Source organism: Zosterops lateralis (assembly GCF_965231275.1).
Source record: "Zosterops lateralis genome assembly, chromosome: 13".
Classification (NCBI taxonomy): domain Eukaryota; kingdom Metazoa; phylum Chordata; class Aves; order Passeriformes; family Zosteropidae; genus Zosterops; species Zosterops lateralis.
The window spans coordinates 134569-162003 of NC_139773.1; the positions used below are offsets into that span (position 1 = coordinate 134569).

Below are 27435 nucleotides of genomic sequence, written 5' to 3' on the forward strand. Positions count from 1 at the left end.
AGTTTTCCAAACCTCATTTTATCTACATTCAAGTCTCAATCCTCCTCCTATTCATTTCCTGGATAAGCAAAGCCCTTGGAATTCTTTCAGTTCCTTACCAGCACGTGCCAGCAATGTTCGGGCAGCTAAATCAAATTTGTGCCTCCGTGTGACAGACGACCGACTTCGTGAGGGTGGGCCACTTGCTGCAGCTGCATTATCCACATGATCCAGACTATCAGGGCTACAGGAATTTAGAATTTACAGGTCAATCAAACTAAGTTTTAGAGAAACCACATACAGTGACTAAGCAATTAGCATTTTTTTCCTTTCTTTAGTGGATGAAAAAAAAAGTGATTGGGAATTCAAGAATGTTTCATTTCAAGGAGCACATATATACTGTTTTGACTGCAAGGGCTACCTCAAAACAATTAGATGCAGCAAAGTCAACACCTAGCGCCTAAGCACAGCAGAAATTTTGAGAGAGCACTCCCTTTTATACTAGATTAATATACAGCATGAATTGTTAATTAATCAGCTTGAATTAGTTTTTTCTCCTCTTCCAAAGAAATAAAATCATCTCTGTTGCTGCTGGCTGAGTCAATTTGCCTTTGGCCTTACACATGAATTTGGCAAACCATGTATTTAATGGAATTTTTGCTTTATTACTTGGTCTTTTAGTTAATGCAACTATAAGCCCTCAATTTTTTCATTCTTTTCTTTTTTGGTTGTGAAGAAAACATGCTCAGTTACATTCTTCCCCAGTTCTACACACAAACAGTGCTGGAAAATAAATGCACCATGTACATCTGATTTAATTGCATCTTTGCTTCTGCTTATGCTGTAACAAAATTCAAAAGTAACTCTCTGTGAGAAACAATGAATTTGTGAGATTTCCAGTTTCAGGAACAGATTACAAGCAATTAAAGAAAATTATTTGACCTCTCACTAAAGCCTTCCTCCATTTCAGTGGCATCAGCAGAAGGGATATCACCTGGAGACTGCAAATAGCAATGATCCCCAGATTTCCCACCACTGCCAGAAACGACTGTCCCATGCCGTGGCTCTGCAGTCCCCTCTGACTGGGGCTCTTCATCATCTTCGTTTCCAGGGTGCTCGATCATCCACATGGCCAGCACTGTGATGTTCTGTGCATCTGCTTCTCCTCTGGCACCTGAAAGCAGGAAAATCACACTTTGGAACTGTATTTTAGCACTGATGGTTACAAAAAAACACCTGTTTTTCCACAGAAATGGTTATAGAATTTAAAATATAGTATTCTATTGGAAAACAAGCATTTCATATGCATCCAATCTTTCAGTTAAACTGATATTATAGCTATAGATTACCTGTAGCTTCCATAGCTTTTGCAATTTGCCTGAGGGAGAACCCCATTTCCAGCAAGGGAACAGCAATGGCAGGAGGAGGAGGGGATGTTGAAAGTCGGCTGCTTGGATCAGACAAAGCTTTAAAGACAAAAAATCATAAATATAAAGCACATAAATCTTTTTCTAGTGTTACTTTATTACACCTTACTTTGATATATCAGCTTGAACTAAAGAAGTAATTACTCTCAACTTTTCTTTCAATTACTTTCCTCAAAGCAAGATAATTAATGGAGTTCATTCTTTTCCATAACATAGATTATGTTGACTGACTCTGTTTGATCAAGTAACATACTGATGATATGCAAGGAACTATTTACGCAATTTCTATTGTTTTCATTTTGAACTGTATCAAATTATCTACTTGATCTATATTTAGATAGCCTAGATAAAGTTATCTTTGTCCAAATCATTGAGATTCCCAAATAGTGAGATCATTATATACTCCTTTTAAGGTACAGAAAGAGACCTCAGCTGAACTGGGAACGTATCTGAAAAACCTTTGTGGAGGATGGCTGTATTTCTGTGCAGAGAGTCATTCAAAGGACTCTAAAGAGTTCAGTTACTGCCCCAAACCCAGAGTTTCTTTCTGGCTTGCCATAAAAGTGATGTCTGATCAGTGAAGACAAAAATGCACAAACAAACAAACACTGTTGTAAAGACACTATCATGACTAGAAACAAGTCATCTCATAATTAAATCAAAAAGAAAAAAAAAGGAGACATGAAACTGAGCAGACCAATTGCTATGCAACACGTGAACCACTAAACTTCACAACTAATAGCACAGATATAAGGGCAATAGTAAAAAATGCTGGTATGTTGTAGACAAGGTAGAAGAATTATAAAAGAAAGGCCTCATAAAATCAGTCCTGCTCTGCTCAATTGCCAAAGTAAGCCTGTCACTTCTTCTGAGTAATTTGTGAGCTCCTATGAGAAAACAATTTTGGTATATGAATTCGTTAGCACAACTTGGGTTGAAAAACAAATGCACCTGCAATAACAATGGATTTCTCCCATGAGTATCAGTAAAGAAAATATGTAAACGATTCAAGAATATAGAGAGATTTGATGGACAAGTAGTTTGGTTTTACTAACCAACAGAATAACTAGCAAGAAAGCTATTAACCAAGTTGCACATGAGGTCTGTAAAAACTGTGTAAAATGAGTTGTGTGACTAAAGAATTTGGCTTTTCGTGAATGAAGATAATGCGGTCTCGGCTGACTTATTACAACACTGGTGCATGTACAATAAATAGGTACAATAAATAGGTACAATAAAATAGGTACGATAAAATATACCTATTCTTTGATTCTGTGTGGTATGTGATCTAGCAAAAGCTAGAAAATTACTGCACTTATCCGCAGCACACAACCAAGTAAACAAGCCCAAATCAGATGAACATTTTGAAGCAGTTTCCAATTATGCTTCATTGTTGTTTTTGTATCCAGTACACAGCTTTTAAAAACTCATTTTGTTTGCTTAATAATGCCTAGAGCTATATAATCTGTATCTTTTTTTCCCCTAAGATAGCAACTAAAAGGTTTTCCACAATGCTTTGCATGTTAGTTTGCCTTAAGAAGAAACTCTGTTAGATCTCCATCTCTTAAAACACAGCCCCATAGCTTCTCTGACTTTCCTAACTTGTCCCCATTTCTATTCCACTGACAAGTTTACCTGTGCGATTGGCAGGTCTTGCAGACTGGGAATCTGGAGAGGTCAAACTTTGTCTCCTTCCAACTTCATCTGAAGGAGATGTTGGTAAAGAAGATATTGGAGGAGTCTGAGCACGTCGTGCTGGAAGCACAGTTGTAGTAGGATAACTGGAGAACATTTGCCTTGAAAAAACAAAAATATACATTTATGTTGAACAGAACCATGCTGAAAAAGTCTGACACAAGAAGAATATCCAACTGGAGGCGCACTTGGCAAACTCTACTTGATGTAATTGAAAATGGTAAGACACAAACACATACTTTGAGGCAATGGCTCATTCCTACCAAATTTATCTGTGCAGTTATGTTCTAAGAAAGACATCAAAAAACCCCCCTCAGAGATCAGGAGCTGTCCTAGGAGATAAAAGATAAATAAACATTTTTTCCATTTCCATGGTTTGTTCGGAACTCAGACTGACTAATAAATTAGGCAAGTATTTGATTTTCAGTGTCCTAGTATGAAGACATTGTTCTGGCTTTTATCGAAAGATGTCTGCAAAACTTCTATGAATTAATAAACTTAGAAAAGTATGTAAGGTAAAGCAGATTTCCTTTGACAGCACAAATTGCCTCTGCAAATTTAGGAATTTATTTTCCACTTCAGTATGTCAGGGTAAGCTGAAACAACATCTTAGCTTTACAGAATGTTACCCACCAAGATCTATTCTAGTTTGAGAATCAAACATTCAATAAAAATACAGAAATTCAGAGACTTGTAATTTGAACTATACCCAATAAACATGAGAAGTGAAGGACAACTTAAGGACAACATTTTCTCCTTCTTAAAGAATTCATATATGACATTTATATAGTGTATAGCAAAAGCTTAACAGCTGTCTAATAAAAACTACACACCCTGAAAGGCAAAGTAGCATTTAAACTGTGTCCCTCTGCAGAGGCAGCTCTTGGGAGCATTTTCAAAGGTTTAGGCAGCTAAAGACATATATTCTACATAAATCACACAACCGGTTCCCTACACCCAGAAAATCACACATGCTGATAGGGTATTTTACCTCAGGAGACTGAGAGGCATAACACCAGGTGATTCTGAAGCTGGAACTGTTTCTGTATCGGTTACTGGAGTAGTAGCAGTAGTGGTATCCTCAAGAGAGCTGCTCATGAAAGATGTTGTGCTAGAAGCAGAAGGGCTGGTTGTAACTGGTGTTTGGGCTTGCTGAGACTGATCAGCTTCTTCCACTTGTTGCTCCACTTCTGCAACAGAAAAATAAGGATGTTACAGCAACATTAATATAATTGTGTAGATTGGGACAGTAGCTATGGCTAAACTTTCAACTTTCAAAAATAACTACCATTTTTTAAAATTCACCCCAGAGAAAGAAAGGAGAGTTCAGATTCTGCCACTAACTCATGGACTTGACTAAATCAGTCCAGGAGCTCTTGCTATTCTCACAGCAATACAAGGAAAATAGCAAATAAACAATTTACTTACTCCAAAGTTTGTGATAATCAAATTTATGGTTGTAATAGCTTGGATTATTCCCAAAACAGACAAAAGGGGAAGAGGTCTTAGATATAAAAATACAGCTGATGAACTATAAAGCTATTTTTAATTCACCTATGCAAGTAGCATTTTTAAGGGATTTTTACTGTTGGTTTAGAAGTACAAATCTGTCTGACAAGTATATACGGTATTGCTCATTTTTAAAAGTATCAAAGACATTAAAAACTCGTATTTTTGATTGATATACATTCATTTGTTATTAAGATAATTAGGAAAAAGGCAGGAACAATCAGTGTTATAGCTATAGAACAGTAAACAGAGTTTAGCAAAATTTCTTTCTCCAATTAAGATTCCCCCAAAGTACAACCACTACAAATCGACAAGGCTATGTTAAGTGTATTATCATTATTACTATTCATTTTAATCTCATGTTGAAAACATACCTTGTTTAAGTCTGCCACCAAACTGGTCCTCCAGCAGCCCATGAACCACTAATTTGTAGATCATGGCCTGTGCCCGCTCCAGGTCTGCCAGCCCCAGCGCTCTCTTGATGGGCGAGCGCATGACTGCACGTTTCACCATATGCCGCATCAGGAACTGCAGCGCCGCACGCAGCTCCACGTCCTCGTGCACCACTGGGGACCCTGCACAGTCAGAGTTGTGGCCATTCTCTGCCAGCACTTTGGGGATTAACAGCAGCTCAGCATACTTACTACAACTAAGAAGAACACTAAGTGACTTCATAGCACCAAGATAAAGGTAAGACAGCTGTACAGCTCGGATTTCTGACTGCACTATATCATGACTTCGTGGGGTGTGTTCATGATTCTTTTTTCTTCCTTCAGCAGGTTGGTGTTGGGATTCCATATCTAGGGTTGATGGTTCTAAAGAAAAGGAAACAATTTCATTTTCTGACTTAGAGGCTGTAGCACTGTGTCCTTTGTTATCATCAGCACTTTGGCCTAATCGTGTATCTGATCCAACGTCACCCTCCATTTTCTGGTCCATTTCCCCTTTATCTTCAGATTCATGTCTGTGTTTTTTATCATGTCTCTTGGTGCCTTGCTTTCCTGTATCTTCATGAATGCCAGTCAGATAGGTAAGGTCCAGCAACACAGTAGCTGTCAGCCCACGAAATCTTGCAACATCAAAAGGCAGTGGTTCACAGGGCTCCAGATTATACAATGGAGTATCACTAGGCGACCAAAAAGTTGGGAAGCTTTAATAAAGATCAGAATGACACAGGAAAAAGCAAGTGAGGGAGAGACAGGAGGAACATACAGGAAATAATGTAGGCAAATAAGATGTAAAATATATTTAATAAAAAAAAAAAAAAAAACAATTCTGTAAATTAAATGCAAAGGGGGAAATGAGGTTATGATCAGAAAACAGGGAGATATGGTTTCAAAGCAAATGCAACAAAGCATACACAGGTTTTCAACAACAAGCACTGAAACCCAGAAGCCCCACAGAAGCTATCAATTCTGTGCTGACATAGGCTCTGGATATATTGTTTATCAGAAGTATGTAACAGACTTTTATTAAGAAAAAATATCTGAAGGTAAATATCATCATACCTGAATGTTAACAGATATAAAAGCTTATAAAGAAAACTTCTAAACATTAAGGAAAAGCTTTGATTGACCTCAGCTATTCATCATCATAAGCAGACTACTGAGAGCTCAGGACGATTCTGTCTCTGGTGCATCAGGACAGATCATCTGGTGCAGACAGTGAGCTTTAAAAGGTGTGGGCCAGAAAACCTAACAGACACATTTATCTATCTATCCATCTATATTCAGTGATATTTTCTAGTATTATTTAGGACTGTTAAACTTGACTAATTTTAACTTGAAACAGGACAAAAATTCACCAGCCCATATTTCCATGCACTTTGTATTTTCCATACATCCAGCAGATAAATGACTTTTAAATCCCCCTTTTATTATCTCAAAAAGTTTTCCCATCTTATAGTGTAAACTTCTACCTAAAAAGGAAAGCAACCTTTAGCCTGGTTTTAATTAAAAAGGCAAAACATGAACCTAATTAAATGCTTTACCAAAAGCTTGCTTCTGTTCAAGTGCAGTTCCACGTCACTCAAATAAGGCTTCCAATTATTTTAAGGGCACTCTTACTTTAAGGCTATACTGTCAAATGGGAATACTTGAAAGAATTAATATCTGGAACTAAATCGATTGCAGTTCAGTATATTTAGTCAAAGTGACAACAGCCTTTGCAAAGACAAAACAGACATAATGTTGCAACAACCGGAAAAGTAAAGTGACCTCAGCTATTTCAGAACATAATTGTAACTGGCAGGGAAAAAAAAAATTAAAAATCACTGCTCAATTTCTTCAAAAGACTTCTTTCACCTAAAAGCAGAAGGAGTTCAAGAAACTATGTTAATCAAATCTTTTCCACACAAAAACACAGGTAATTCCTGTGAGAGCACCAAGAAGCTCAGAGATGCTGCACTTCAGCTTCCTTCCAAGGTGCTTTCCCTTTGAAGGCTTTTCTGCAAGACAGGTGGGAAAAGAAGCATCTCTTTCCATCCTTGAGTACTCAAAGGCAAGTGGGAGAATGAACACTACTTCAAGGCAACATTAATTTCAATACTGCTGAAGTCAACACTTAAAGCAATGGATTGGCATGATTCTAATATAAAGAATAGGTTACTTCAAAGGATTTTCAACCACAAACCACTACCACTAGATAGTGAAAAGTGTAGAAAATAGGCATACCTGATAGTAATCTCTGCTTCATCCCACTGGACCTTGGCAGAGGTACTGCCCTCCTTCACCACTCCCAGCAGGGTAGCATGACGGCCTGTTTGCTTGTGGACACATCGACCTCCAACTCTGAGTCCAGCATCTACTCCACCAATCACTGCTAGGACAGGCCACACCTCCACACAAAGCATCTTCAGCTGCAGCTCCGAGAGCTCTGCCAGGCTATGCCGGCTGTGCTTGCTTTTCTCCTCCTCTTTGTTTTCTTTCTCCTCTCTTACCTCGTTCTCTTCTCGGCTTTGAACAGAGCGACTTTTCTTCAGTTTTTGACCTGCTTCCTTAAGACATGTTTTGATTTTATTCAGTCTTTCCATCATTTTTTTATTGATGCAGTGTGTCCAGCGGTCTGTGCGATGGAGGATTCGAATGAGCTGGATTGTGGCCTCTGCCAGAACTGCAGCAACAGGACTGCAGATGGGGTCACCAGGCAACAAATCTCTTGGGGTCCCACGCATCTGCATATCACAGATCTTCACCTGTTTGAAGAGAACAGTTTACAAGTTATCTTCTCAACATACCTCAATAGGCTCTTCCTATAAATACTGGAGACGCCTGCTGAATAGAAATAATTACTAGCACTGTCTTTTTTTCCCCCTAGGAAATGCACCTTAACACTGAGCAAAACCTCCATCCTTCAGACTCAAGGATGCTGAAATGACATATTTCATGGTTTTTCACACAAACCATCTAGAAATCTTAATACTATGCTCTCCTTGGTTTCTGGGGGATAGAATTTTTTGTGTAGAACAGGAAGCATTTAAGTCTATTCTAAATAGTAAAATACATTTTCAATTTACAATAGATTATAATAGTTAAAACACTGTGTATTAGCAACACATTTTGGTCAGTAATTCAAAGCAGCATCATCATACAGGCTGCTCTGATGAATACTGACTTTATACAAGCCTAAACCAGCAAACCTCCACAGATGAACATTTAAGTTACCTTCTCTCCTGGATTACTGCTATAGAACATAACACAAGGGTATAATTCAGCTGCATCCACATCTTCAAAAGCTAGTTTTGGCTCCTAAGGAAGAAACAAAACAAAAACCCTGCAATCTTATAACACCTTAACAAGCAAAAATATGAAACATGAAAAATTTATGTCTGTATTACAAATCTTCTAAGTACTGAAATTGCCACAGGTTATAACTCTCATGCTTATCCGTACCACATTACCATTCTAAAAAAAGCCACCAAGAAACTAATTGATGTTAAATACCTCTCCATTTTTACCAAAGGAAATAGTTCTTGCTTCCATATCTAACACACATGTGATGAAATCTCCTTGGGTAAAGCTTGACAGAGTCAAAGTCTGCTCTCCATTGTGATAGAGGTTGCCACTGTAGGCCCTGTAGAGCCACATATCTGAGGTAGTGCGATGGTTGAAGTCATGCACAGGCCAGCGAGACACTCCCACACAAGTGCCTTCGTTGCCTCGGTTCTCCTTCACAATGTAGAACTAACAGGCAAAACAAACACACAGGGGAAAAATGTCAGGAATACACACTAACACAACAAAGCAATGAAAATCTTCCTTACATATATGCATGTCTACTTTTAAATGTTTTTCACAGAAGCTTTTAATGAGAAAAAACAGTAAGTTTATATGGTAAAACCATTTTTAAAAAATCCCTCCAAATGATGTATTAAACACTGCTCTTGTCAGTCAGGCACATGTGTCTTTTTGCATGAAAAGATGTTTTGTAAAACCTTTTCATACAAAAAAAATCCTAAACCTACATAATTCAGCAGGTATGTTTTGCAAAAACCGTACACGCATGCTGACTATGGACCTTAGGGACAAGTACCCTTAAAAACACATAATACACATTCACAGTCTAAAATCTGCATGCTGAAACACTCAAATCCCACCACTCAAAAGCAGTCACAAACTCTTCCCTTGGGACTGAAAATCACAGAATGATTTAGGCCAGAGAAGGTCCTTATAATCATTGAGTGCCAGAGAAGATCCTTACAATCATTGAGTCCAACCATAAATGTAACACTACCATTTACTCAAGAATCACATCAAAAGTGAAAAGCACGGGCAGCTGCTGTTAATAAATCATAGCACATTTACAAAACAATGAGAGAGAAGATAAGAAATACAGAGTTATGCAACCTACCTTCCACTGGTAACACCCAGAAGTAACTCCAGTGGATGCTAAGCCATATCCTTTGCCTCCACTTCCATGAGTCAGAATCTGCCCATTCTCCACTATGCAGCACTGAACTTTCTCAGGATCAAAGGACACTTCCTGGATGGGAAGATTCTCATCTTCATCCTCAGACTCTCCTTGCTTCTACCAGAAGTAGGACAAAACGTTTGTCGTAAAATGTAATTCAGCTGCATTCAGTCACATGACAAAGTACAAGCACTGTTACCTGGAGCTTCATTTCTTGTTCTTTCTCCTTTATTTGAATTGCACGTTTGGCCTGGGCTATCGGAGTCTCCCACATGCAGTCAGACAGAAGTGAGAACAATCGTTCAACAACCTGGGGCATTTGGACAGAATTCAGATAATTTTAACTCCAACATGAGGACAACAGCAACATTATATAGTTTTACTTTGCTTTGTAGGTATAAACATCAAAATATTTAGTGTTCTTAGATTAACAAATAACTACACTGAGCCTTGCTTGATTTGAATTTTAAAACCTATGAAACATTTAGAAGTTTAAGAGACTTTTTGAGGAAATGTGAAAGTTATTAACAAAATATAAAGACCTGAGCCATCTGATCATCTTCAACGCCAGATTCGCAAGCAGGTAACACAGCTTCTAGTACGTGAAGTGCAAGCAGTCTAGTCCGCAGATTGCCAACCAAGGGAACTCCTGAAGATGGAACAATGCGTCAATAATCTTGACATTACTTCTGCTTTGGGCTGCCCCTGGCTCCATGACCCCAGTGCCCAGAGTGTGAACTCTGCACACCCATACATCAGTTGGTTTGAACTGTTAACGAGGAACACTCACTATGTAATACATGTTCTAAAAGGGCTTAGTTTTTGGAACTGCACTACAGAAATGCAAAGTAACCATGGAGCACATTTTGACACGATCATACCTGAGCAACACTTCTGGGAAGCAATGTTAAGAAGGACTTCTGTCCACTTTGGAGATGCCATCTTGGACTGAATTGCTTTTGAAGACACAACTCTACGCAGGAAAACAAGAAAGTCTCCCAGGTGCAATTCTGCTGCACGTTGCTTTCGGAGGGCAGCTAGGAAGTTAAAGCGAAGTTTTCATTTACAGGCTTAATATTCGAACTTAAATGGTAGTCCTGCTTACTGCAAACAACCTGTTCTGCAGGTAAAAGCACAATGATCAGTTGTTATGTGCTGGGTGGCTGTTAACCTTGGCTGGCTGGCAGGTGCCCACCAAGCAGTGCTCTCACTCCTGCTCCTCAGCAAGACACGGAGAGAAAGTAACATCAAACTTTTGTGGGTCAATGTAAGGGAGGGAGACCTCTGTGGGAAGACCTCATATTCTAATTCCTGATTAATTATCTCATTAATTAATCAGAGATTGCATTATTTAAAAGTAAAGACAGTTAAAAGCATGAACAAAAACATATGTATACTTAAAACCAAGCTACAGTTAAAAATTCTTCAAGCACAATTTCCACCAAAATTCAAAATGCTCATTAAGGGATTGCAAGCTACCTGAGGATACCAGTATTTCAGAAAATCTTTTGCTGCAGATTTTTCCATATGACACAGTAGAGTTACCTTCTTGCCACCCACTCACACTGCAAAACTGCATAATACAAAGCAAATACAACAATTTCCTGAATAAAGCTGTATTTATTTAGAGTTTGAAATTTAGATAATTAGATTCCTATGACCACGTTTATGAAAAACACTACAACTACCAATGCATTTTTCAAGGAAAATTGTACTCTCTTCCTAATTCCAAACCCAATGAATTAATTCTTATTCTCAGCTTGCCCCTATCCTTGCAGTTTTGTGGATCAATTCTATATAAATCTGAACTGAGCACAAAATCTTTTGATGACTTTAATCTAATTTACAGAATTAAAAATGACCCAACAAAAACCAATACAATAGAGTGGATGACGGCTTCAGCATTCAGTGGTTTCTTCTGTTATGTTTCCTGATATTTTACAATTGTAACAGAAATTAAGTAGATAATTACCTCTGAAGTCTCTCTTCTCATTATCCCCATTCAAATCCACCTTTTTTGATTCCACTTCACCTTCCTCACCTCCCCCTTCTCCAAAGGAAGCCATCAGCATCACACCAGCTTGTGATAGCAAGTTCTTCAGCTGGCTGCATAATAAATCCAGCAAGGACTGCACCACCTTTGGGCTCAGTTTATCTGCATAGGTTCTGTACACACACACAGAAAAAGTAAGAGTAATTGAGAGCTGATCTGAGGAACAGTAATTGCAGCAGGTTACTTTTCCTCATCCTCCACTACAGGCTTAGATTCTTTTTATTATTTTAATCCTATTTTTAAAACAAATTAAAACGGTCTGATCTTTGGAGTCAAAAGGTTAAGTTTTCAGTCTTATCTAGAGAAAAAAGGAACAACTCTGTTAATTAATCATAATTCCACTGCAATTTCTAAAGATGGGGTGCTGTTTCCAGGGATTTGGGGGATTTTTTGGGTGTAGGATTATTGAGGGTTTTATATAACAGATTTGGCAGGTGAATGCAACGTGTTGTACAAAGACTGAAAGGAAGATGGATGTACTGAATATCAAACAATAGTTTTGCTTCAACTAGAAAATACTTTCGCCACTGGTGTTTTCTTTACTGAGTAAGACTAAATATTTAAATATTGCTAGGACTTTACATGCTGTCCCATGGTCTAGCAGAGACACTATTTCTCAGAAAATTATTTAATATTCTGGAAAGAAGCACAATGTCCTGCTCTGAGGAACTCCAACATTATCAGTATTGCTTCTACACAAATGATTTTTACACAGCAACAGAAAGTCTTATCACATCAACTGAGCACACCTCCACACAAAGCTGAAGTAGTGAAGTGGGCATTACTAGAATACAGTGTTTACAGACCACAAAGTTGTGACTGAACCTGAACTTTTCAGGTTCAAACACTCACCAAAAATATTTGTTAGTCTTACATGCATCTTTCCTATGAATAATGTGGCTACTCTTCCAATCAGCCCCCTTCACTTATGTATTTCTAAGCAACATTTATTGTCCTCACAGATTTTTCAAGGGTGCTGATAAGCTCAGTGATGAAGTTTCCCGAAAGCAAGGGACACTCACCCTGTGGTGATAGCCAAGATCTGCAGCAGTCTTGTGCTGGCTACTTTCAAAGCTGTACTGAGCTGAGAAATCCCAGTTTTGGGCAGCAGCTGCAGGGGCTGTCCTAACATGGTGTCTGTGCCACACAGCTGGGACAGCACATTCAGCAGCCCCGTGGAAATGGCCAAGGAGACATCGACAGGCTGGTAGTGCACACTGAGAGCAAATACTGTCACCAACAGAAGACGCTGCTGTGCTTCTAAGATTAAAATAAAGTTGTTTTTAATTAATAAGATGTTCAGAGTAAGAGTACTAAGTCAGAAGATCAGCAGATTATTTTTAAAATATAATTTAATTAATTAAATTATCAAAGAAAAAGTGAGTGTTGTCAGACACTTTGAGGTAGCCTTTCTGATGAATGACTGCACTCTTCTTTAACTCAATGTAATTCTGCATCAAAATTGTCCAAGAAAGCGCAGCACGCAGATCTAGTTTGTGATATATATGTTCTGAGGCTAAATCTCAAACCAGGTAAGGATAGGTAAGGATAACTGGGTAAAATACTTCATTTGGTACTTGTTTCACATTGTTTCTCAAAGCGAAATACCAAAGCAACCCAGGTAAGAATAGCCACTGGGTTCTACCAACAAATGCAGATTTCTCTCTTTTAAGAAAAGAAGTCAGATAGGTAGTTCACTGAATTCTGGTCACTAATTTCAAAGTCTGCCTTGGAAAACATATAAGCTGTTCTACTGCACATTAGAGAACATCTAGTTTGCAAATCTGCTTTTCACTTACCTATGTGATGCTTATTAGCTTGCAGAGCTCTTTCTAACGTAGCAGATAATTGCTGGTAGATTTTGTGCACAGCCACCTGGATTTCAATTTGAATATTCCTCTTGGCTGCTCTGATACCATCCTGGGCCAAACAAACAAATAAATATTATTTAAAAATGAGATATTTTTATCATTGGGTTATTGAAACAGCAGAAACTACTGAAGTACACACCTGGTAGTGATGCAATCTTACACTCTCTCCTTTGGCCCCTGAATGTCCTACAGTACCCAGACCAAAGCAGCCAGCAAGAAACTGGAGTCTAACAGAAGTAAGCAGTGAAGAAGACTGAAATCCTGGTACTTGGCGGCTTCCCATTAATGGCACACAGCCTTTTTCCTCCATTCCTGACAGAAGCACCAAAATCTGATGAAGTGCTTCCAGACGAAGCTAAAAATAAAGGCAGGCAAAAGACAATACTAAGTAAGTAGCCAGCACCCCTAGAAATGGAAACTGGATCATATGAACTGCAAGCAAGGATGAGCGAGGTCACTGTTTTCTCCTTCGCATATTTTTCTAAAAAAGGGAACACTTTCAGTTTTGTTTGTTTGTTTATATAACATTCCCAATTCCAATTAAGATATTTAACAGAAAAGAAGGAAAATTACTTTAACAGATAGAATTTGGACACTGTTTTAAAAAAAAAATCCTATAATGAGCATAACATATGAAGAGTAAGAACAGCTGTTAAACTGAAATTTACCTCGGCCCTCAGCTGCTGCTGCTCCATTGCAATTACTGATGCTTGTGGACTGGTGGACATACTTTCCTCTGGTTCCTTAAATCCTGGGGAGTTTCCCACATCTCCACTTACAAAACTAACAGCATTTTCAATCAAAGTATGAACTCCAAGGGATCTTGAGAGATCAAAATCAGACTCAACAAATGAGTAGGAGGATGTGTATAACCAATCTCTGCTGTGTTTCAGTCGAACCCATGAGTCACTCAGAGATTCCATTTGACTATGTATTGCTCCTAAAGATACACAAAAGGAAGTCTCATCAACTCCAATTCAGCAACATATTTTGGCAGTAGGTAAAGACTGAGCTGCTGCTACTGACACAGGTGAAAAATGATTATTCATGTTAAATATACCATGCATTAAGCAACTTAGAGCAAAACACTTGATTTAAATTTACAGCAATTTCCTTAAAGAAAAGGCTGTACTTCTTTTAAATGTTAAGCACTATTGCAACAAGCTGACACGTGAAAAAACAAAAAGAAGCCACTCAAACTGCTCAGCTTAAAGCTAGAACACTGAATAAAAATGCTTTGCAGCTAAATGACAAAACAGTAAAGAAAAGATTTTCTACCAAGACAACTTAGGCACTTGGATATTTACTTTGAGGTTTAAACCTAAAGCAAGAATGGTTTTAGTTTTAATCACAGCATTTTGTAGTTTTGAAAAAGCACAATGTTATTTTGAATGAAATATTTATGGAATTCACGACTGCAGAACAGAACAGAAAAAATTTTTTAGACTAGTGGAGAATTTGCTTCGACTCAAGACAGATGCATGTATATTGACCACTACCTAGAGTAAGTGTTAGATCACTTTCATCTGGCAGTTACACAAGTCAATTTTCAAGTATTTCCTATCACCCACATGTCATTATCTGAAACTTTACTGCTACTAATAAATGGACTTCTTCAAATCAGCATCAGTCATTAGTCTGCAGCACTGGAACTTACCACCACAGGTTTGATCTCATTTCCAAGAGAGTTTTGCTAGAACTCTCTCCCTGGCATAAATGAGTGCCATGCTACTCAAGTCATAACTTCATTAGCAGCTAACTGATAGAAAAGGAGGAAAATACTAACTGATGCCTAAGTGCTGTTTGCCCACTTAGAGCCATGCAAAGTATTACAAGAAGGCACACCCTGCTCAGAAGAACTTCCCATCTGTACAGAGAGACAGTGTCTGGAGACCTCTGTAGAAACCTAAACTGTATTTAAACTCGCTTTGAAGTTTTAGTTTGGATTATTTACTTAAGGTACAAAAAAAATTTAAGTATTTATTTACCTTGTGTACAGTAAAGTTACAATTTGGAGAATCACAGCCTGCTCAGAGTACTGGTACAAATCTGTATTATTTCAGTTTTAAAGATCTTTCTGCAGGGTATCAGCTTCAAGCATTATTAAAAATAGCCATTTTCAGGGAAAAGTCACACAAATCCGTAGGAATTCATCTGTCCAAAGCTTGCTTTCATCATAAGGCTGAGTTCCAATGGTAACAGCCAGATCCAAATTTCAGGGCCTCCTTTAAACACTGCCTACCTACAGCAGCTGCTCATAGGCACAAGCAAAGACAGACACAGAGGTTTTGAACTTGGGTTAACTTTCCTACCAACCCACATAATTTTTTTCTTGAAATAAAGGCAAAATGTTGTTATTCTCCAATAAGTCAGCACCTGCAGGTCACAATTTGTACTTTCATGTAATTTACATATTCAAAATACCATGAAATTTTGCTTCTGTTTCATCAACCAGGTTACATAAGTGTCAAAAATTTAATTGTCAGGGCTATAAATTATGAAAACCTGTTTAGATCCCATGTTGTTTTCAGTAAATAGTGTTAATGTGCATTTCCATAGTACTCCTTATGCTTCCTACTACACAGACTGCTATGGATTCAGAAAGAACCATCACAGTACTTAAGTTATACAGACTCGTGTTTATTTTGGATAATGCAAAGATCATGTTCAAACACTTCTTTTCAAAGTGCAATCTAATTTGCTAATCTCTGCTGCTTTACATAACACAGTAAGACTACATGGTTTACAAAGAACAACCTATTTTGTCATGTTTACTACGAAAAAATTTAAAGAAATTCTGTTACTCAATTTTACCTCAGTTTATACCAGGCAATAACATTTAAAAGTCAGTTTATAACTGGCAATAATATTTAAAACAAAAGACAGATCACCTTACTCTAATTTTAACATCAATTCTTAGAATAGTTGCTTTAAAGCTTTCCTTTAAAATCTAAGTTACATGGGGAAGTGGCGAGTGAGAAACATAAGATGAATAAGACAGAACAGAACAATTAGGTGCTAAAATTTCATTTTTTTGTAGGAGGTGGTTTCCTGGCAAGTGCATGGTGAACAGAGCCCATGGGAGAGGATAAATGAAGCCTCTGACTGCCCACAGGAAGCACAGCTAAACCTTCTCCAAGTCCACAACCACTGCCTACACAGCAACAGCTCTTTCCAAAAGCCCCATAAGCCCTTCAGCCTCTCTACAGCATGAGAGCTCAAGGCAGCCCACAGTGACTTCAGCTTCCTCCCCTCCACCTGCCCCACACTGGACCATGTCACAGCACAGAATCAATGCATTTATAAAGAAACAAAAAAAATCCAGTGGCTTAAATCATAAGCAAAAGGAAAACTTAACAGGTTTATAGACCATCGGAAGAAAATTCAGTTTTGACAGGCAACAAACCTCATAAGAAACCCAACCATGTATTAATAAAACCCCGTTATATCTTATTTGAAGAAAGGATGAGGTCTTAGCTAATTAAGACCTTAGCAAGAATGTTTTAATGTTAGACTAATGTAAAATTGTTTCTAATTTTAAAAGTGCAATGATTATGAGTTACAGATTAAATGTAAAACAACGGAAGTTATAATTGAAAGGAGAGAGTTTAAACACAAATATGTCAGAAATCAAAGGAGCATACTTCAGAACTAAAAATGTTTAACCATTAGGGCACAGAGACCTAAAAGTAATTTTTTCCCTCTTGAAGATATTACATATCAGCAGAAGAATCAAATGTGTAACTACATTGGAGCTCAGCTTGATTCTGTGTAATGTCAATCACACAGAATTGATTGCGGTGCAGCGTTTCCAGAAGCGTCTACAATCACATGAACAGAGCTGCATGGACGAGTAAACCTGAAGCTTACAGTAAAAAAAGTTTACTTGTCTTTATAAGCCAGCTTGTAATAATGAGTTTTCTAAATGAATGTGGCACAGCTGAAATGCACACTTTATAAAACAAAACATATGTAGGGAAGCTATAGAGATAAAAAATAAACATGCCATCAGTTACTTGCTTGAAGTTCTTCTTTTTTCTGGGGCTCAAGTGGCCAAAAAGGAGTAAATACACTACACCACACAAGAATCAGAAGACAAAAGCAGACATTTGAAACAGAAGGTAACATACTCATAAAATCTCTGCCTCGTATTATTCTGACTTGAACTATCAGCCTCATCTCAATCAATACAATATATCAAGCAGCAGCGTATGTGGAAAGAATATTTACTCTTGTTTGGCACGAATACAGCCTATATAAGTCTTTCTAAATTCTCCACCTTCATGGAAAAAGGAAATAATCCCCTGTAGCACATCTGTATACATTCATGTGTGTATTCTTGTATGTTCAAGTCCCTTCCTTAAGCACGATTTGTCAGTTTTCAAAGGCAGAATTCATTACTGCAAGTACACTAAAATATTTCAAATCCATCTGGATTTCAGTTAAGTTGCTGGGGTTTTTTTGAGTGGCCCAGTTGTGTCAGTAAGGCACAGCAATACACACAAGTACACTGAAATTCACTGAGTTATGTTGCAGGTGATGAAAAGCTGAGAGTAGAGGATGCTCTCTGATCTGTAGCTTTTTGTGACTGCTCTACTGGCTGTGCTTTCCTTACTGCTGTGTACCTAACGTGGGGTGAAGCACCCACAGGCACTGTACACAACATGTACAACATCTGCAGGCACACTCTCTGGATCTGCAAAATTGAAAAAATTAATCTAAGCAACAGAAAAAGCAAAGGGCTTAAATACAAGGGCAAAACAACAATGTGTTGCTCATCACCCCTTACTGCAAAATTACTCAAAAAGACTTTTTCTGTAGGGATGGAAGGAAAAGTTTACTAGTACAGAAATAACTGAATAATAGCAAGGAACAAGATACTCAAAGGATCCTCAAGCTAAAGCAGGAATAGCCCAGTTCTCTTTCTGAATGGACCAAATAGATTAAGAAGGCAATTAGAATAAAGATTGGACTGAGTGGCTAAGGTGTTAATTAAGTTAAAAGAGAATGTTTTCCCTTCCATACTCATTTGCAAGACCATAGGAACTCACAGTATTATCTCCTTCATTAGTCACAGCACACCACAAGAATAAAGATAAAACTGAAGGGGATTCACAAACATCTACAGCTGATACTGCACTGAGCTGGCCATGTGACAAGGGGTGACAATCCATGTGACAAGGGGTTACACCCTCACCAAACACTGGGACATGCTTCAGTTCTAGGAAATAATTAGGATTCACAAAACAGACAGGTCACAAGAGACAAATGACGATAAAGAAGACCACTGAGCTGAACAGCCCATCCATTTATCACTCAAATATTTGTAGATCTTTTCCTGAACTTGGCACAGGTAGGAAGAATGTTTTCCTGTAGGTGCATGCTGCATTCTCTGACTCTGGCATTGATTATCAACCAAAACTGGCATATATATCATCCAGCACAAGCAGACAAGGCCACATTACTGTGTGTTAACTACCAAGGAAGTCTTCCAGTACCAAAACAGAGGCATTTGTACATGTTGTGACAGTGTTCAGTTTGCAAATGAGCTATTTGAGCTTCTTTTTAAGTTCTGAACACATTCACTGTCTCTCCTGTTTCTCCTCAGTGTTCAGACCTGGTAGAGAATCTTCTTGCTGTAATAAAAGTTTTGATGAAGTCTACTCTTGCACTATTCCTCACTTCCCAAGGTTCATGACCAAAACAACATCAGCCTAAACAACAGCCCATGAATCATGAGACATATTGTATCTGAGACTTAATCCAGGATCATTTCCTAGCTTACTTTTAGGACACAGAGGATATCAAGTACAGAGTTCTGTGTCAGAGTAATGGTAAAGCTAAAAATGCTGACTCCAAAGAATATCCTACATATCAGGAGTTGATAGAGGCCTTCTGATAGATCTTCTAACCCTGAGAATGCCATGACACATCTGCTGTCACAGTAAAAGCAGCTCTAGTGCATTTCTTTATTTGTTCAACTGTTTCAATTGATTATGCATGGACAAGGCACCTCCTTCCACATTACTTAAATATTGCAATCTAATGGGTGCTGCCACTGACAGCACCCTTAGCAATTCCAAAAGACTTTAAAAGGCATGAAACCTCTGAGTACTCTGCTCTGCCTTTTAAACCAGAACTCTTACCTTACCCAAAAGTATCGAGGCTTCTGTTACTGAGGCATATCATAACTCAACCTAATTCCTGTTTGCACAGTCCCATGTTTTTTAAAGATACGGCAGACCTGAGTCATGATTCTCAGACAGATTCTGCATCATCAAGATGGAAATGGGACTTTTTAGTCCCTCTGTCACTTTCTATCACGGAGCTCACTGAGATTCCCCAGTATGAAGCAGTAATAAAGAGCAACAGAAAGCACAGTTGCTTGGTTCTGTAGGTGTGCTGGTGTTCAAAGGACGCAAAGTAAAGCAGTGTCTTCTGAACTGAAGTTTTCCAGGTTCAAGCACATTTTATGGTAAATGTTCATTGTTAGCACAAGAATAGAACATTTCACATAAACTACTCTCACAATTATTTATTCCTGAAGTCACATGAGTGAAAACAGAATGCATGTTTCTGATTCACTTAACAGAAAACCTCACTTGTTTCAAAGGACCATTACAATTCTAGAAACCAGAATGAAGAGTTATAACCAAGGAATTACTATAACCAAGCCACAAAGCAACAGAACTTCACACAATAGAGTAGGTAACAATTATTTTAGGTGTTATTTTTAAATGCTCAATTTTAACACCTGTTATGTAACTGTTAACTGTATGCAGCTGCAAACATAGTTAAACTTAAGAAACTAACATTTATCAGGTTAGTATTCACTAGGTAAACAATAGAACTTACCCCTCTTCCTGTGTGTTGCTGCCAAATCCAAATCAACATTTCGTCTTCCACTCTAGATTAAAAGATTAATAAAAGCCTCATTTCCTAGGTGATCACAGGTGGTGCATAACGCTAGAGTATTTACATTTCATCCCTCACCCATAAAAGTGAGACAGTTAACAGAGCTGTAATTATTTCAAATTTTTTTACCGTCAGTGCTTTCTCTTAACAATGATGAATTAATGTACCAAAACACAGTGCTAAACAAATGTTTCAGATGCACTTCCCATCTAAACAGTCTATTGACAATTCCTAAATAAATCATGCTGTTTTACTTACCAGTGAATAACCTTCCTCATCTGATTCCGGCTGAGACAAATCAGATTCACTTCTTGACTTCATCAGTCTGTAGCTTGAGTTTGCATGGATCGAGCGACTTTCTGCTGTAAGACTTTCACTCCTGCTTCGGGTGCACACACATTCAGGGGCGCACACAGAGAAAAAAATGCTTGTATTATATAAAGGTAAGAGTTGATAGCCAAATTTAGTAGGCACTGTGGTTTTATTGGGAAGGAGGATATCACAGAATATCACAAGACCACATTAAAGAGGAAAAGAGTGGTATGATGACTTCAGTTATGTTTATAAAGGGTATTAGTAAATTTTGTTACTTCTTAACAGCCTTACCGGTCAACTGAACAAATGTCAGCCTCAAATGACTGATTGCTCTAAAGCCTTGGTAAGCATTACTCAGAGTAAACAGAAATACTCTGAGCTGAGAGGACAAGAAACAGAGTAAGCGGGTGAAAATGCACTGAACTTATTAAAAATCCACCCATAAAATGCATCCTAAACTTGATATGCTGGAGATGAAAGCTACTTTGACAATGACAGAGGCAGCCACCCATGCTTTAGGGACTAGATTTCCAAAAAGAGTAAAAGGGTACTGAATATATAAAATTTCCCACTCCAATATCTTAATATCTTTTCCATCAATATTTTAATTTAAAATATCAAAACAGGACACCTAACAACAAGTCCTTCCCATGCCTATGATAGGAATACTTATAAAACTTAATCATGAAAAACTACTTTTGTCATAATCTTTTGTTTTAAACATATACAAATTTTTTTAACATTCCTATATAGCACATTGGTACAGTTCAAAAACCGAAATATGGTAAATAAAAATTCAAACACAAACAAATTACAGGAAAAATAAACTATTTTTCCAAGTGCCTCATGCTATCTGTAAACCTGATGATATGAACTATTTACCATTAAGCCCAACTTTGACACTTAAATAAGGTCCACACAGAATGTTCATGTTTAGCTAGCATGGCCAAGGAAAATTGAGAAAAATCACTATTTTCAACAGAAGCATAACACTGTTCTCAGCATTAAAGAAAAAAAAAATTCTTCTAAAAAACTGCAATAATCCTCAGAGGAAAACTGGGGTTGTTTAATCAGTTCTAAACGGAGCAGAGAAGAGTTAACCATGGTGTAGAGTCAGCAAAGCCCACCTGGTCATGAGCCCGATGCCCTCTGGAGCAGCAGAGGGAGGTTGCTGGAGCTGCCCATCCTCCCTTCGCTTCTGCAACTCCTCAATGACAGGGCTCACGCCCAAGATCAGCAAGGCGCATCTGTGGATCACAGAGTTGCAGGCAGCAGTGTACACATCCTGCCCTTCTGTCAGATCTGTGCTGATCCTTCGTTCCTGCTGAGACTGAGCAGGTGGATCATCAAGTCTAGTCCCCGTCCCCGTACTCATCCTATCACGATCCCGACTGCGAGCTACTTCACGGGCTGATAGGAAACATTGAAATATTTCTGTAACATGCAACACAAAAAGAAAGTCTTAACTTCTAGACAAAGCTACAGAGAATAAAATATTCATCTACATCTTGGGTCAAAATTGTCCCACTATAAAGAATAACTAATATTTTTCTAACAGTAAAAGAACACGATAATAATACAGTGCCATAAAAGAAGTCATGCAAACGAGTTAAATGAAACATTTACACAACGTTAACTTGAAAACGAAGGACAACGCACTTCAACAGAACACCAAAGCTTTGAGTGCCTTACTGCAAACCAACTTCAGTTTGAATGGCATCAAAGAGAAAGATTATTTCACGTTTGCCTTTTAGTAGATGTATATAAAATAATGCTTCTGTAAATCTGTATTGCAGACACCAGATTATCTCCAATTCGATGCTTGGAATAGTTTCAGGCTTTTATTACTTTGGGCAGTACAATGAAAATCCTATCAAAATTCTTAGCCTACACTTTACTTAATTCAGCTGTAGTCTAAAGGATCAGAGTCTTCTGAAGAGTATGTGTAAGAGACCTCCTCATCTATGTCGAAAGAACTAAAGTTCTCTTGATTTAATAATTTTAATTTTAAAGGTTCAGGTCCCCTTTGGAAAGGCAAAGGTAAAACTAAATACTTCCTTCACTATGAATAATAATAGAACTCCACAAGTCGGGTTCAGCATCCCTTACGAACAGAAGAGAGTCATCTTCCTACTTATTTATGAATGTAACACTATTGTCTGTCTGGATGTTTCTGGATACATTTCCTTTATTGGACCCTGAAGCTCTGTCCAGGTGGAATTTGAGAGCTCCGAGCATTTGCCCAAAGTAACTGCAAATCAAGCAGGCCAAACATACTCATGCACTGAGCAGGTGTCGTGTAAATCTTCTAGAACCACAAATAAGCTCATGAATGTTCACTTCAGCTCCACTGCACTGTCCATGGAATGACACATCCTAAAAAACTAAAGGTCTAACATATGTTTTGGTCAATAAGGTCCCAAAGAGAAATGTGGGAGTCCTAAGAGGAAACTGTCAACGAAACAAGAGATGAGAGCAAAGACTGGAAAAAGATTAACATTCTAACACTATCGAGAGGAACAGTATTTGGAAAAGAAAAAGAAAACTGTGCAGCTATGGAAAATATTTCAAGTCAGCCAATTTCATTTTTTAAGCTATATGCATTCTACAGAAATGTTCCAAGGCTAACATAAATGCTGTCTTGGAGAACACTCAGTTCACAATAGAGAAAAAACCAACCTTGTGTGACTGTTGCTTTACTGAAACCACAAAAATTAAGGATTAACTCCCTCATCAAGTAGGACTACAAGCCCCAATCGGTGTAACAACGGTTTGTGAAAATTACCTCTTTCAAGTTATCTTCTGAAGAATTAAACAAGATGTTTATAAGGCCCAGGAAAAATATGGCAAATACTACAAAAAATATCAAACTCTGACTAAAATCTCCACATTTTTATGAGCAGAGATATTCAAAGGCAGAAGTGGATTCCAACACAGTCCACTATTATCAACAGTTATGTTTCCAAACGTCAGAATAACATTACCCTTCAAAGCTTATTACATAAAATAACAACACATACAAACAGAGCCAAAACTCTTTATCTAAATCCTGATGGAAAGAAACTCAGAGATCTAATGACAAGAACCTTAGAGAAAACAAGATGAAACCAAGTAGTCTTGTAGACAGTGCATATAGAAGTGCTGGTATATGTCAGATGCTCTGAATTGCAGCAAACTAGCTTAGTATTCACATCCCTTTGTATCTACACACTTTCCCAAACCACAAAAAATACTACATCATTGTAAAAAAATAAACCTCCCAAAATGTTTCTGCAGACAGATCTTCCATAACCTTTAAAATAATTTTTCAGTTCTACCTCAGAGAGAAAAAGACACTGTCCTTCCAAAGGACATGGCATTATTGACACACATGACATTATACTGATACACACAGTACTTACTACCAGCTGTCATAACTTCATGTTCTCTTTCCTCTTCTTCATCATCTTGTTCTGGGTGTCCTTCCTCCCTGTCACGTTCTGCCTGCTCCTCCATTTCCGCTTCTTCATCAATTGTACGAGTAAAAGAATGTTCTTGAGTATCAACATCAGCAGATTCTTGGTTATCTAGCATCTTGATTAAAAAAATACAGACATGAAGTGAAATTAATTCTCACCAAAATAAAGATGTATGTACAAGGACACAGGTATTGAATAAGAGGCTACTTCCTATCAAGAAATACTTCTGAAATAAACATGACATGAAATAAACAATGACAGTTATTTACATTCAAGGTTTTAAACATTCAAGTTGGAAAATTTAATTTTCCTTTTGTAACTATGACTCAGATGATCTGCAGAAAAACGCGTCCTTGTAGCGCTTACTTAGACACTAGTCAAATTTTGGCATTTCAGCACCAAAGCCTTTAGAGACCATAAGCCTGGATATACTGTGCAAAAGCAAACCAGGCACTTTTTCCAAATGGCATTAAATCTGAAGCAACAAATCTACTGCGTATATCAGATTTGCTGTATTGCATCCGTAAGTTTGAGGACTTCTGGGAGTAACAGAACTGATTGTATGCACACCCAATGCTTTCAGAAGTGCTGAGTCTCTTGCAGCTATGTAGACTCCTATACTGAGAAGGAAGTGGGCAAGATACATACGTAATACTAATCAAAAGTAGGACACATATCGACACTTCTAAAGAGCACCGCTAGTGCTTTAGAATAATCTAAAAAGCCTCTTAATCCTGATGTTGCATGAGGATTTTGTTCATTAAAAAATCTCACTTGTAGATTGTAAACCATAATTAAAAATCCTATCAGAGAAACCTGCTTAAAGGACTACTTTGTATTGCCAAACAGTCCTCAACCCTGTAATTCACCGAACACTTCCACCATTAATGCTGATCTGGCTTAATAAAGCTTTTCAGAAGTCGCCAGTTTCAGGCCCAGTGCTCTTGTATCAGACAAATTGCTCTAAAGTAATGCTAGGACTAAGAAGATAATGCGGCAATGCAGGAAGGAAGGTGTAGGCAAGGAAGGGGAAGGGAGAGGTCCAGAGAACAGAGGCCCAGATAACGAATCTGGATTCAGGAATGGCAGCCAGACAAAGCTGTGGCCTGCTCAACACGGCTGAGCCATCTCCAGCTAAACTGTAGAGTTTCTATGGCCCAGCCTTCTAGATATGGGAAGAGAGGAAAACCAGGCTCGAGGCTGGGCTTGGGTCAAATGATGCCAACCAATCATTTGCTTTAATTGATTTAATATCACATACTCCAGACGAATGGACTCCTAATTATACCCTGCTCATTTTCGTTTGGAAACTCATGAAGGTTTTTCAACAGGATAGAAAAAAATATTGGCTATTATGTAATATTTTCTTAATAACCAGTAAAGCCAGAAGAACTGCGAAGAGATGCACAGCCTTACCCATCTGTCTCTGGAGGATGACCTGGTCTGAATAAGTTCCATGTTCTTGCAGGCAAGCAAGCGACTCCGAACTTTATACACACAGCGGTAAACTTCTGCCAAGGCCTTGCCAGGCTGGTACCTACAGAATATCATGCCCAAGCCAGAAAAAAAAAAAAAATCACATGAACTTCCCTTCAATAAGTTAAGCTGAACTTTTAAAAGCAGCTTTAAGCTACTTGCCTGCTCTCACCACAAGCTTGAGTAAGTAAACTCGTATGTTTCAGAAGAGCAGCAAGGACAAATCTGGACACAGTATCTAGGAGTGATTCATTACTTAAAGTTGCAGTATCCCAATCTGAAAACAGAAACGATTCATCAAAAATGGCTACTGTTCCCAAAAAACAAAAATATCTGGTTTTTCAATATTGTATTCAATATTTTGAGCCATTTAAGTTCCTTTTTTTTTTAAGGAACTGACTTTTTAATTAAAAAAAAACTTTTCCCCGCTTTAAAAAGAACCATTATGAAAATAATATTGCTCCGCTATGAAATAACTGAACTGCCAAGCAAACTTTCACAAAGCACCATAATTTTCCACAGGGAAAAAAAACAAACATATTTGTAAAAAAGGGGGAGAGTAATAATAAATTGTTTTGTTAAATGTTATCGATAAATCCTTATGAATTGCTGTAGAAATGACAAAACGTACCTGGCCATAGGTAAGTCTAGTCTAACACACCTGCTCCTCAGCAAGTTCCATGATTTTGCCTGTGATGCTACACTTAACGTGACTGTACAACTTCCAGTCAGCTGAACAGAGCAGACCCACATCAACTTCTAAGGAATCCAGTTCCACAGCCTAAATTTTACAGATCAGCCCATCCAACTCAGATCGTGCAAACTGGTAACCAGCACTGTTTTAACTGGAATTCCCACTTCTGTGGAATCCTGTAATAGAATTCCCTGTGTTGCTCTCAACAGGCACACAACACCATTTGCTCTTTTCTTCATCTAGCTCGGCTTGGCTATACCTACAGAAAATTATCTCTGGATACAGCAGTTACAGTACAATTACAATGCTCAGTGGATCTCATTAAAATGAACCTGGAAAGTTTGAGCAGGAAATCCAGATTTTAGGCAATAAGCCTGAAAGACAATTACTATTGTAAGACCAGCCACCCAGAGACTTGAAAAACAAAGGATGACTTACCCCTTCATTCCATTCCTAACATCTTTTGCAAGTTACTTTGCCTTCCCTCATCTCCTCCCCTTTAATTTTATTGCAAGTTTCACCCTGCTCTACTCAGAAAATAAAAAGAACAACAACTGAGTAAGCAAACGAGTTTCTTCTTACTAGTTCAGGGGAAAAAACAACATTGAGCTACATGTTTGCCAAGCACTGAAATCAGCGTCAAAAGTAAGTAACAGAAAAAGCAAAAGAAAGATCATGGAACGTAATAATAAATTAAGTTTATCATGTTGTAGAATTAAAAATCATTGCCAAAGAAAATACAGAACTATGCTAGGAGCATAGCTGGAGGATTTAACTTACTTTCAACATACACGGGTATTTTCAACACCATACCTTTACTGACAGCATAGTCCTGCATACTGATCCAGAGGCTCCTTGCTGGCTCTTTTGTACAACCCAAAGCCAAATCAACAAAGACTGTGATCTCTGGTCTCAGCTTATAATCAAAGGGCTTCTGCTCCTCATTTCCAGACAGGGCCACTTCTAACAAGGAGCTCATGCATTTGTCTAACAGAAGGGAAACATCAAAGAAATTAAACTCTGCAAATTTTGAGGATTACACACATCTATCTAAAAGCACTTAAACCACCTTTCACCTTCCTCTTAGTTAAAAAAAAAATCAACACATATAGTCCCTCCACAAATTCACCTTAAA

At 38.0% G+C, this 27435-nt stretch overlaps 1 protein-coding gene across 8 annotated transcripts in view; it reads right to left on the bottom strand.

Annotated features, from left to right (window-relative positions):
• Positions 1-27435, bottom strand: part of HERC1 (HECT and RLD domain containing E3 ubiquitin protein ligase family member 1) — an 83056-nt gene that overhangs the window by 26239 nt on the left and 29382 nt on the right. For 5 of the 8 annotated variants that reach the window (XM_083870686.1, XM_083870687.1, XM_083870690.1 and 2 more), the window contains 25 exons: positions 27114-27287; positions 25769-25883; positions 25547-25667; positions 24074-24245; positions 21800-22106; positions 20616-20736; positions 20298-20349; positions 14111-14382; positions 13582-13797; positions 13371-13491; positions 12594-12831; positions 11491-11684; positions 10400-10555; positions 10061-10167; positions 9718-9828; positions 9459-9635; positions 8552-8791; positions 8273-8356; positions 7283-7803; positions 4985-5760; positions 4093-4291; positions 3042-3202; positions 1329-1445; positions 922-1153; positions 99-223 (listed from right to left, as the gene is read on the bottom strand). In XM_083870686.1, coding sequence (XP_083726812.1) covers positions 99-223; positions 922-1153; positions 1329-1445; positions 3042-3202; positions 4093-4291; positions 4985-5760; positions 7283-7803; positions 8273-8356; positions 8552-8791; positions 9459-9635; positions 9718-9828; positions 10061-10167; positions 10400-10555; positions 11491-11684; positions 12594-12831; positions 13371-13491; positions 13582-13797; positions 14111-14382; positions 20298-20349; positions 20616-20736; positions 21800-22106; positions 24074-24245; positions 25547-25667; positions 25769-25883; positions 27114-27287 — 5109 coding nt within the window. The remainder of the gene's footprint in view (positions 1-98; positions 224-921; positions 1154-1328; positions 1446-3041; positions 3203-4092; positions 4292-4984; positions 5761-7282; positions 7804-8272; positions 8357-8551; positions 8792-9458; positions 9636-9717; positions 9829-10060; positions 10168-10399; positions 10556-11490; positions 11685-12593; positions 12832-13370; positions 13492-13581; positions 13798-14110; positions 14383-20297; positions 20350-20615; positions 20737-21799; positions 22107-24073; positions 24246-25546; positions 25668-25768; positions 25884-27113; positions 27288-27435) is intronic. The other 3 variants (XM_083870689.1, XM_083870685.1, XM_083870688.1) reach the window with 3 other exon arrangements.